Below are 11,593 nucleotides of genomic sequence, written 5' to 3'. Positions count from 1 at the left end.
TTGCTCCCATTGTCCTGATGGGAGAGGGTTGTCCAGGCTGAGAGCCCTCAGAGCCCCTCCTCCGGGAATCTCTGTCTGACCCCCAACCCCACGCAGGACTTATTGTGGGGGTGGAGCTGGTGGTCACCATGAGTTGTGATTGAAGGATCAAAAGGATTCCCAGCCTAGCTGCTAGCAAACTTGGGGCACCCATGCAAAGAGGAACTGGGTTACTAAGCTGTGTGCCCCCAGATTCTGGCCCAGAATCAGAATGTTCGGTTTATCTGCTGGATGGCTGGCTGGCTGGCTGGCTGGATGGCTAGTGGATGGGGGTTGGCTAGTGGATGGTGGGGGGGTGGGTAGCTAGTGGATGGGGGCTGGCTAGTGGGATGGGGGCTGGCTAGTGGGTGGTGGGGGGTGGCTGGCTAGGGGATGGGTGAGGGGGGTGGCTGGCCAGCTAATGGGAAGATGGAGGGATGAATGACATCCATAATGAGCTGCAGGCTAGGTCTGCTCCAGCGCACTCTCTGCTTCTGCATCATAGAAAGATCTTCAGGCCTGTGGGCCTGATAGGAGCACTGAGCCACGACCCCTGACTTTTCTTACGACCCTCCTGGACTCTGGAATGCATTCAACCCTTCTCGACTTCTCAGAACCCCTTCGCACCCGGGTCAATCCTTGGCTTTTTCCTTCCCAAACCATCATACATTTGGTTCCCCAAGGTGCCACCCCAACCAACCCTGTCTTTCACCAGCATCGGTGCGGAAGCCCAGAGAGTTACTTTCCTAGCAGCCAACCCCTCCTTGGAGCTACCTCGGGGCCCAACGGCCTGTTCCCTGGAGCAGGGGCTCATAGAGGCATGCAGAGGCTGGTGGCAGTGTCCCCTTGGGCTTTATTGTCACAGCCCTCCCTCAGGCCCTGCTCTGGGCCCGTTCCAGATGCCAGGCGAGCTGGGCCAGCCGTCTCGGCAGGAGTGGGCATGTCTACTCAGAACAGCTCGGGGATAATGTAGTCGCTGTGGACACCGTCAATCAACCCTTCCCCGTTGTTGTGGACAAACCAGCAGGCGACCTTGGTGCCGAAGCTGACATCCTTCCTGTAGTCTTTCTGGGAGCCCCTGGGAAAAAGGAAAGAGACACTGTGACACACAGGGTGGACCAGACAGCTGCTAGGCTCGTGGACTTAAGGCAGGAAAAGGGTGTGAAGTTGCTAATTCTTAGAGTCTAGAACTCTTTGGACAAGAAAGAGATCAAATGATTAACTCCTTCTAGGGGGCCGAGTTTGGCCTTTTCCTGATTAGGAGGGGCCTGGAGGGGGCCCAGGACCCCGGAGGGAAACAAGGGTAGGTACCCCACAGGAGACAAGAGCCTGCCGGGCCAGTGTGCGTGGAAGGAGAGGGCTCTCTCCTCCTGTCTTGTTACTGGGCAGGGGGAGGATGCCAGTGGAGTGCCCTCACCTGGTGACCGTCAGTCGATGGTTCTTCACCACCATGGTGGCATCTGGCTTTGTGGGGTCAGAGCCTCGGTGGATGTCAGACACTTTAAAGTCAAAGGGATGGAAGAATTGTCCTGGGAACAAAAACCATTCACGCTGTCAGCCCCTGCATGCTACCATCCCCGGCCATCACCAGAGGTCCCACGGCCACTGGCCTTCCAGGGTTGATGCAAAGGCTGACTGGGTGTTGCGTGCTGGGTCCGCAGTGACTGGGACAATCTTTCATGTGGCTTCCCCCCTCTACCATGTGTCCTGAACAATGTGAAGCTTGAACATTCCATACCCAGCAGCCCATGTGTCTGTGCCGACATCCGGTGACTGTCCACCACATAGAAGCCCAGAAAGTCCTGATGGACAGGATGCTTCTTCCACACCTGGTGCAGGACAACCACAAAAGTAACCCCATCTCCAAAGGAGACCACCATGTTCTTCTTCCTGTTGATTGTCACAGACAGCCTAGGAGAGAAGAGGACGTCAGCAGGTGGCGGCCATGATACGGGGCATTCGAATCCAGGGCATTGTGGGAGGGCCTTCTCCGTACATGGCACCTAAGAACACACGGACTCTAGAACTATCTCAGAGGTGTTGGAGAGAAGATGCCTCATGCGTGTTGACTATGTGCTCTACTGGGTGGATCCTTATTCCCCTGTAAGCAGAAACAGGGCTGTCCTGGGAGTCTGGAGACCTGGGATCGAGCCTCAGCTCAGCCACTGGCTTCCTGTGTGACCTGGGGTAGGTTCTGCCCCCTCTCAGAGCTTCCTCAGGAGTGACTGCCCCTGTCCTACCACTAGGCTCCGGGCGACTTGAGGACATAGGAGAGGCTGAGCAGTTTGAGAAGGTTCAAGTTAACAAGCTCAGCCAGGGAAGGTGAAAATGGGGATTAGTGTGTTATCAGATTGTAGGTCCAACTAATGCTTATGTCCAGGCAGCCCTTCCCCCAAGATCAGTCCTGTGAACCAGCCAGCTGGCAATGCTGGCTAGGGCCGCGTGGTCACCCTTCCCTGGGCAGGGGCTGAACTCTGAGGCCTACCGGTCTCTCCCATGACCCCTGTGGATCTTCTGTCCTGGGATGTGTCCACATCCCTCAAAGGCTCCTCAGGCCTTCGGCCTGAAGTGCTCCTCAGAGACCCGGTAGCGGGCCTTACCCATCCTGTGTGATTGTGACAGTGTCCAGCCAGCTGAGGGTGCTCTGTGCGGCTCCGTTCCCCAGGATGATCTTCTCCGGCGTCACCTCCAACCGGAAGTCCATGTGAGCATTGGCAATGCCCAGCTTGCCAAAGTAAGTCTTTCTGGTCTTGGAGTCAGAGTTGCCTCCCTTCTCGCCGATGATCTGCCCGTTAACTGTGAGGCCTGCCAGAGGAATGGGGCAGTGAGGGGCCAGCAAGACCTTCTGAGTCCAGGTTGGTCTTTAGGATGTGCCTTCTCCTCCAGCCAGCCTTGCTGAGTGGCAGTGTGGGGTCCCCAAAGCAAGACCAGGAAGTCAGAGCCAACCCTCTCTGGTCCTAGACACTCCTGGGTCACGCTGGCGGCTGAGGGCCCATGCTGCAGGCCTGCCCCTTGTCTGGACCAGGGAGTGGTGTTCAGAGAAAAACCATGTCCCAGACACAGGCTGCACCCGGGCCACCCTCAACCCTAATCATCTCTCCAACACCACTGGGGTCCTTGGTGAGCCTGTGGCTCTAGACAGCCCCCTCAGGGTGTGAGCTACACATGAAGATGATGCATTCTGGGCACAGTGAGGAGCTGGCCCCGGCCCCAGCCAGCAGCCCCGACCTGTGATGGGGTCCTGAATGAGGCGCAGCACTGTGCCCGGTTCTTCATCGATGTTGAAGCAGATGGCATCGTCTTTCTGCGGGACTTGGATGATGAAGTGGGGGTCCCCATCCACTAAAGACACATCAGAGAAAGGGCTGGCTCACCGTTCCAGGGGGAGCCTCCCCTCCCCTCTTGGCCCCATTGGGAAGACTCCTAACAGGACGCGCTGGGGCCTGGGGCCTGGGTCTCACCCCAGGAGGAGCGGGGGGCACTCACCGTAGTAGTAGGGTGTCTGAGGAGGCTGGTAGCTGGCTGTGGACGCAGAGAGAGAGAGAGAGAGAGAAAGGCTGAGCTAAACAAGCAGGCCAAGGGAGGCACCAGGACCCCCAGCCAGAGTTGGGTTCGTGCCCCTCCCCTTTCTGCTTCCCCAGGCTCTCAAACCACCCCCATCTCCTCAGGACCCCAACCATCTGTCTGTTCCAGAGAGGAGACTCAGGAAGACTCCAGAAGGGAACGTGGCACAGGACCAGTCTCTGGGCAGTGCCTTCTGGGCAGGGGGCTGTGGCCGCGGGCCTGTACTCACTCAGGTAAGCCATGGAGCGCGCAGCTGAGAAGAGAAGCCAAAGGGCAGTCGTGAGTGGGGTCAGAGGGTTCTCTCTCCCCCAGCCCCATGCCTTCTGCCTGTCCTGGGGTCACCAGTCTCCAGTGGAGCCCCAACCCTGACAGATGGAGGCTTGGGATGGGACTCCTAAGTTAGGCTTTAGAAATGGGAGCATGCCCAGGGAACTCCTTTCGAGAACGGGTGGTAATATGACTGTAATTTCTCTGCCAGGGGCAGGGCATTGTGACTAAAATTGTGTCTAAAATGCAAGCCACGAGACTGTCTGCTTCTCTGTCATGAATAATGTTCACAGCGACACCATCCCACACCCCTGAACTCCCTCTCCCCAGAAGTTCACAGCTGTCTGTTGTCCTTGGTAGTGAACCCCGCCCACACACACACATACTCATACACACAAGTGTGCACCCCGGTGACTGCATCTGACAGCCCCGCGCTAAGGGGAGAGCAGGGAGCCAGGCCAGATGCGCTGCTCGGTTTGCACAGTCTGTTGATGGAGGCTGAGCAGGCAGGTGGGGGCTGGGCGGCGCTGCCTGGTGGGGGAGGGGGCTTATTGGGGACAAGGATGCGATTTGATAACGAGAGAGGGGCAAAGTGCTATGAATCCCAGGGAGGGGCCTGGTCTGAAGTCTCAGCTTGGCCGCCTGCTGACTAAGTCCTCCAACAAAGAGACTTAGGCTCTCCGTGCCTCAGTTTCCTCGCTATAAAATGGGAACCATGAGAGGACTCCTTTAGAGGGTCGCTGTGGAATTAATGGAGTGTCAGTGCCTGACGTGAGAATTTGCTCATTTTTGCAGGTCACAGAAGGCTCTCATACTGATTGTCCCTCCTTATTCAGGGGAAGCCACCTCCAAACAGCTGATGAGGACCTGATGAGGCTCAGAGAAGGCAGAGCCCAGACCAAGGTGGCTCATGAGTTGGCAGCAGTGCTGGGACCTGAGTGCAGGTGTCCTAAGGGCCCCTCCCTGGGCTGGGCACTTGGAAAGGCCTCCCTGGTTCTCTCTTGTCCCCCTCCTGGGACACCCGTCCCACTGCTGGCCGAAGCTCACCTTCCGTATCCACAGGCCCTGCGAGGGAAGAGGAGGAGAAATGTGTTAGGATCCACAGACTCTTGGTGTCGGTACAACTCCTACCAACTTGCTGCCTGTCCCCCCGGCCCCAGGCTGTGGGCCTCCCAGCAGACAACTCCTCCCCAACCCCAATGGTATAAACCCTGGAGCCAGGAGCTCCTAGAGGCCAGGGGCCTGGCCTGGCCCAGCTCTTTGCCTCCTGTGCCTCCCCCTGCCAACCCCACATCCCCACGCCCAGGTACAGGGACACTTAGGAGTCCCCTCTTGGAACCTGGTTGAGCAGGCTTGTCAAGCCTCCAGCACTCGAGGCCTTTTCTCTCACAATCCCCAGGCACATGCTCTGAGCCTAACTTTCAAGCTAGAAGAGCCTCTTGCTGTCTAAATAAACATTTCCATGCTGCAGCCAAAGTCCCTTTCCTTGAAATGACCCCAGGCAAGAAGTCCCTTGACTCATATCCTTTTAGCAATCCAGAGGCTCCTATTCACCCCCCACCCCACTGTCCATGCTGATGGCTTCACTCCCTCCACATCCCCCTCCCCAACCCTCGGCCAGATTTCCTTCTATGCCCCATGGACCTGCCCCACTTCAGCAAGTCTGGGTCTCGCCAGCCTGGCTCGTTCCTCTTCTGGGTCCCCAAGGGGTTCGAGTTCTAGCCTCCACTCTCCGTGCCCACCTTCTCCAGGCTTGTCAGCGATGGCTGTCTGGTCCTCATTGTCCTCAGGCTTGGTCACCACCATGGAGGTCAGCGGAGTCACAAAGTGGTACTTGAGGGACAGGTCCAGGGCCTGGGCTGTGAGGTTCTCCTTCTCCTCACCATGGGCATTCTTGCTGTGGGGAGGGGCAGCAGTGTCAGCCGGAGAACAGTTCCCTGCCTGACCTCCTCTGCTCTGACTCCCGGAACCAGGCCAAGAACCCCAGAGGCAGCCCGGGACTGCTTTTTCCCAGGGTAGAACCCACTAGTGCTCAGAAAAGACTGGTTCACCAGCTCCCTGGGACAGATGGACAGGCTGTGTCTGAGACTGGGCCTCAGTTTCCCCACTATAAGATATAAGAGCCTTGAAATGACGTCACAGCAATCACTCATGCCAGCATCCATGTGCTGAGCACTCAGCGTGTGCCAGCCCCCACTCCAGGGGCCTTATTGGCTTATCCCACCCAAAGGAAGGCTGACACGGGGCTCTCAAATGGGCCCAAGCTCTGCCTTCTGGGGGCTGGGAGCAAGGGTCCCAGCCTTCAGTCGTGTTCAGCCTCACCATCCCTGTGGGCCCATGCTGGGTGTGGGCTACAAGGTGCTGAGGCCCGCCCCTGCCCTCGGGGCGCTCCCAGGCTCCTGCTTGAGCCCCACATGTCAGGCCAGGCTCTGCCCCTGGAAAACCATTCCGTGGGGGCTGGGCTGAGAAGAGGGGAAGGCAGCGGGAGCACACGTGGAGGGGCACAGCCCGTGGTGTGGCTGAGTCTTCTTCCTCTTGGGCTCCCCCAGAGCATGGTCAGCACAGGGGCAAGCCCAGGTAGGTGGTGGGGTGGTGTCAGGGGCGCAGGTGTGGGGCCTGGCTCTGGGAGGGGTCGCCAGCATCACCGTTTCTCCAGCAGCTGCTCAATGGTGAGGTAGGCCCAGAGCCGCTCGATGTAGTTCCCAAAAATGTAGTCCTGCTCCTTCAGAGCCTTTTCCATTTCTTTCATGTCCACCTCCTCTGTGAAGGTCAGATCATTGGTGGCCTGAGGTGGGGGCGAGAAGAGGCTTGAGGGCTGGAGGCCTGGACTAGGTGGGCCCAGTCCGAGGGCCACCACTGCTGGACCATCAGCCAGGAGGCCGGAGCCCCACTGGTGCCGATCCCCCATCCACAGCACACATCCCGGCCCTGGCCCAGCTCACCCCGTGGCCCTTTACATCTGCCTTAAAGTTGTTCATGTCCTCATCCAGCAGGCGCCCAGCCACCACGATCTCAGAGCCATCATAGAAGTGCTGGTAAGCGTTCTGGGTGAGGTCCTGGATGGCGTTCTCAGGGTACTCCAGCTCCACGCTTGTCAGCAGCGGGGTGGCCACCTCCTCGTAGAAGCCCTGGAGTCCAGAAGGGGGACCTGGCCATCTCAGTTCACAGGGCAGACATGGAGGGGATGAGGTGGGCAGGTGCCCCCTGCTGCCTCCCCCAGGCATCGAGGCCCCCAGGCTGGGCCAGTCCTGGCTCCTGGGCCCCACTTCCTTGTGGCCCTGACCGTGCCCTTCAGTTTGCGTACCCCCAAATGTGACCTTTTGGGGGATTAGGGTCGTTACAGAGGTAATCAAGTTAAAATAGGGCCTTTGGGGTGGGTCCCAATCAATATATCTAGTGTCCTGCTGAAAAGGGAGCAATTTGGACCCAGAGACAGGCGCGCACACAGGGCAGATGATGCAGAGAGACAGGGAGAAGGTGGCCATCTACAAGCCAGGGAGAGACGCCTGGAACAGACCCTGCTCCCACAGCCCTTGGAGGGGAGCAGTCCTGCCCACACCTGGACCTCGGATTGGTGGCCTCCAGAACGGGGAGGCGGTCCGTTTCTGTGTTGGGAGCCCCCAGCCGGTGGTACCTTGTTACGGCAGCCGAGCAAACGAACACAGCGCCGCCGGGCCACGCTGAGGACACCGCTTACACTAAAGCATTGTTCCCTGCTTATCAGAATTCACATTCGACCCTGTATTTGGTCTGGCAATCCTGCAGAGGAAGCAGGGCTGTTCTGTGTAGCCCAAGGACAGATCAACCACCACTGATGGCTAAGACGTAGCCAGAGGCCCATGTGAGCCCAAGAGGAGACGTGTGTCGCTTGGCGGAACAGCTGCCTGAGCTCCCCGTTCCCAGAGGTGTGCCAGATGAGGCGTACCTGCAACTGCAGGTTGGCATCCGAATCCTCATAAATGCGCCGGGCCAGCCCGTGGTTCTCCAGAGCCATGCTCTCCAGGAAGTTATAATTCAGATTGTTGCCAAAGCCCAGGTTATACAAGGGGTACTTGCCCCCAATGGCATTGCGTACGTTCTCTTGGATTTTTTCGGGTCTGCTTTCCCCTGCAGGAGAAAGGGGTTGTTCACACTCCAGCCACAGGCCAGCAACGAGCTGGATCAGCTCTGTCTGGAGGTATCAGACTCCTACACATGCAGAGCTGGTGGAGTCGTGGCCCCGAGCCCGTGTGGGGGCAGGGGGTAATCCTTGGCATGGAGAGGCAGGGCCCTGCCCTTGCAGGGCTCACAGGCCATTGGGAGAGCCACCCGCGATCTCGCAGCATGCCCGCTCCTGGGCCTGAAAGCCAGGAGAGGAGAGCCACACCGGCCTGCCTCACCAACGTTGGCATCCCCGTCGGTCAGCAGGATGACAATGGAGGTGCTTCTCTCTGGGACTCTGTGTTCCTCCCGGGCCTTGTTCAGCATGTTGATGGCCCTCATCAGCCCATCGTTGATGTTGGTCACTGGCACGCAGACAGACAGACAGCACCGTGAGAGGCTGTCCTCAGGGTACCAGGGTGGAGGAGTTCAGGACAGCAGGCCCTGCTCTTGGGCGCAAGGACCCTGTTGGCCAATGCATGGTGGTACTCAGTAGATACTGACCAAGTGACTTAGTGAGTGATGGATGAATGACTTACTCTTTCAATGGGGACAAAAGGACAAGCCTCGTGGGGCTGCCAGAAGGTGGCTGTGAAAGCAGTTTGGAAAACTGTCAGACGGACTGGCAGGCCCGCTCACTGGGAGGAGAGGGGAGCCGTAGTGACGTCACTTATCACTCTCTCTAAGAAACAGCCCAGGATGAGGGCTCTCTGTGGCATTATCTTGCTGGGCTTCCCCAGGCGTCGAGGATGCCAGCATCATGGGTTAGAGAAAGGAAGAGTGGGTTCCCCAAGCCCACAAAGAAGACACCCCAATATCAAGCCTGAGACCCGCTCCCCCAATCCCGCCGCTACCCCCAGCTAGGGTCTGCAGGGCTTAGACCAGCAGCGTCTCTGCCCCAAGGCACGAAAAAGGCAGATTGCTCAGGCCAAGGGGAGCGGTAAGCTGCGTCTGCTCTTCCCTCCGTTCTTACTTCCTTGATCATGAATATTCTTCACAAATATCCTGGCCTCCTGGATGTTCTCAGGAGTGGCTTGAACTAAGTCGTCTTTCCAGGTGGTCACATCCCCACTGAACAGAATGAAATTCAGGTAGTCCAACTCTTTCATATCATCCAGGATCTTGAGGAGGGCATCCTTTGTCTGGGAAAGAGACAGACCAGCAGACGAGGGGCTGGAAGGGAGCAGCAGAGAGCCAGCCGTCTGTCCTCCCAGCCCAGCTGGCGTTGGGGCCTGTCCTTTCTGCAACAAAAGGGGGCGGATGCTCTGTGCCCTTTCTAAAAATCCTATCTGTCCCCTTCTTTCTCTTTCACTGGAAATGTCTGCTTTGTCCACTTAGGAATAAATCTCTCTCCCTCCCCCCCCACCCTCCCCACCTGCAGTGAGGAGAGTACCTGCTCCATTTTCCGACCATGCATGGAGCCACTGATGTCGATCACGAAGACCACGCTCTTAGGCACCACTGGAAGGCCTTGAGGTGCAAAGAAGTGCACAAAGTAGCCATTGACTATCTGGGAAGGGGAGAGAGAGACTGGAGGCAACATGCCTTTGGCGACTCTTGCACATGGAATCCAGACATTCACCAGCTCCCGAAAACAGCTGTTCTTTCCCACCCACCATGAGGTGCCACACAAAGGGCCATCAACATGCTGGATGGTCTGTCATCCCCAGGCCGTGCAGGAAACTCGGCCTTGGGCTGAGGACCAAGGGTCTGGGCACGAGATGCAGCGGCAGTCCCTTCTGTACCAGCCCCCACTGCATCAGGGCGCCGGAGGATCGACCAGGCCAGCAGAGCTCCTGGGCAGCTACCTGTACGTTGGCCGGGGACTCCCTGTTCACGTCGTAGGTGATGATAAAATTCCCGTTGAGGAGAGAGTCTGTGCAGGTTGGGCACGAGCGCTGTTGGTCCATGCTGGGCTTGAAGGACACGTGGCCCTGGGGGAGGTGACGGAGGGCCTCGCTCAGCTCGGCCAGGGCCTGTTGACTGTGCTCCGCCCTGGGGAGGGAGGCAAAGCCCCCACAGGAGGAGCCCGCAGGTGGGAGCCTGGGCAGTCCGGCTGCCACCTGGCAGGCCCTGGCCTTCCTGAGCACCTCGGGGAGAGGACGTGGGGCCCAGGGCAAACGCACTGCCCTGCAGAAGCCACCAGCCCTCTGAGCGGGTGCTCCTCGGGTTTTGACCGGGAATTCCTGAACGACTAAGGTTTGCTATTCATGTAACATTATTCATTCACTGCCTAGGACGAACAAGGCCCCTGGAATGGCTGGGAGCCTTGGGAACCAGAGCCAACCATCAGCACCAAGAGATTCCCTTTCACCGTCACCCTTCAGGGTGGAGTCGGCAGATCTAAAGGACTCCCTCTGGCCTCAGTGTCCTTATATGTAAAATGGACAATAACCTGCCCTGCCCACTTCCCAAGGTAGAATGAGACCAGGCCTTATAAATAATTCCCCTGTCCCCCCTCCCCCAGGGCAGCTGGGACCCCAGATCGTCGGCAGCACTAGCCCTGGCCTCCAGCACCCTCATTCCCGAGCTGGGTGGCCAGGGAGAAAGGATGGCTGTGGTTATTTCCCCCTCCCCTTCTCAGCCAAGCCCTGGGGTTCACACTTGTCCCTTTAGTGCCCGGGTTCCTGCCCCTGCCCACCCCCCCAAGGCCTGAGAACACCACCTTTTTCCCTGAGAAGGACTTGGTGAGGGCGCTGCCCAGGAGGTCATTGGTGATGAACGAGGCCTCAGCGTCCAGCGCGCTGATGCCCTGGGGCTCGTAGATGTCTGCCTCGATCTGGAATGGGCAAGGGTAGGGAGGGGTCACCCGGCGACAATGCAGAGGCCAGCCTCCAGGACAAGGCCAAGGTGATGGAGAGGGTCAGCGAGAGTGCAGGGACAGCCTCCCAATAACTCCTGATGGCTAAGCCTCATGTCTCCCACCAAGAAAATGACCTCAAAGGCTTGTAGACAGGTCGGTGACCCCAAGACTCTCCCACCACCTGGCATCCACTACCCTGAGTTCCACCACTAACGTGTTTCCTTTGGCTTTCAGCTCGGATGCTCCTCAGCGGTGGTGGGGCTGGACCTCTGCGTTCTCGACCCTGCTCGGGGCTCTGCCCCTGGGCCCTTCCCTGAAACAACCGCCCCCTGCCCCGCACCGGCACCCCTGTACGTTCACCCCTGCACTTTCAGCAGGGGTTGCAGGGGTGGTTGGTTACCTCAAAGTGCTTGACCAGTTGCTTGGGCTGGACCTTAAGGTACATCTCGTATTTGCCCTTGTGCCTCTTCAGCAGCTCCTCGTAGGTTAGCTCGAAGGTGACCTTGCTGCCCGCAGCCACGTTGACGGAGACGGTGAATTTCTCCAGCTTCCTCCCGGAGGCCCTGAATGGAGTGCCAGACCGCCCTGCAGACTGCACCAGCCCGCCCTTCCTGGGCCCTGGCTCCCGTCCAGCCCCGTGGGAGAGACCCTCCCTTCTATAAAGCCGTAAGCATTACAGGCACATTTTGCTATCATCATGGAATAATAATAGTACTGATAACATGGGCTATTGTCTGCATCTCTGAGAGCCCTTGCAGCCCACGCATTCTCCCAAGGCCGGGGGGGGGGGGGGGGGGGGGC

At 58.4% G+C, this 11,593-nt stretch overlaps 1 protein-coding gene and 1 long non-coding RNA gene across 3 annotated transcripts; one reads left to right on the top strand and one right to left on the bottom strand.

The window, feature by feature from the left end:
- Nucleotides 1-851: 851 nt before the first annotated feature.
- Nucleotides 852-11,353, bottom strand: ITIH3 (inter-alpha-trypsin inhibitor heavy chain 3). The gene is made up of 18 exons (XM_081809828.1): nt 11,193-11,353; nt 10,655-10,768; nt 9,798-9,923; nt 9,383-9,499; nt 8,963-9,131; nt 8,229-8,354; nt 7,775-7,956; nt 6,792-6,977; nt 6,495-6,634; nt 5,592-5,746; nt 4,897-4,914; nt 3,812-3,835; nt 3,505-3,540; nt 3,247-3,360; nt 2,619-2,823; nt 1,757-1,929; nt 1,436-1,547; nt 852-1,096 (listed from the first exon to the last, which is right to left on the bottom strand). The coding sequence occupies exons 1-18, from the start codon at nt 11,235-11,237 to the stop codon at nt 967-969; spliced, it is 2,172 nt and encodes a 723-aa protein (XP_081665954.1). The 5' UTR covers nt 11,238-11,353; the 3' UTR covers nt 852-966.
- Nucleotides 3,355-5,319, top strand: LOC115944487 (uncharacterized). 2 transcript variants are annotated; one of them, XR_004079033.2, is made up of 2 exons: nt 3,355-3,815; nt 4,686-5,319. It is a non-coding gene; the product is annotated as an uncharacterized LOC115944487 (long non-coding RNA). The 2 variants fall into 2 exon arrangements; XR_004079032.2 differs by having other exon boundaries at nt 4,645-5,319.
- Nucleotides 11,354-11,593: the final 240 nt, after the last annotated feature.

This window comes from Leptonychotes weddellii, unplaced genomic scaffold, assembly GCF_054177405.1.
Source record: "Leptonychotes weddellii isolate Sample4059 unplaced genomic scaffold, ASM5417740v2 HiC_scaffold_1415, whole genome shotgun sequence".
Taxonomy (NCBI): Eukaryota; Metazoa; Chordata; class Mammalia; order Carnivora; family Phocidae; genus Leptonychotes; species Leptonychotes weddellii.
The sequence above is the reverse complement of the archived record's forward strand: the minus strand, read 5'-3'. Positions and strand labels throughout refer to the sequence as shown.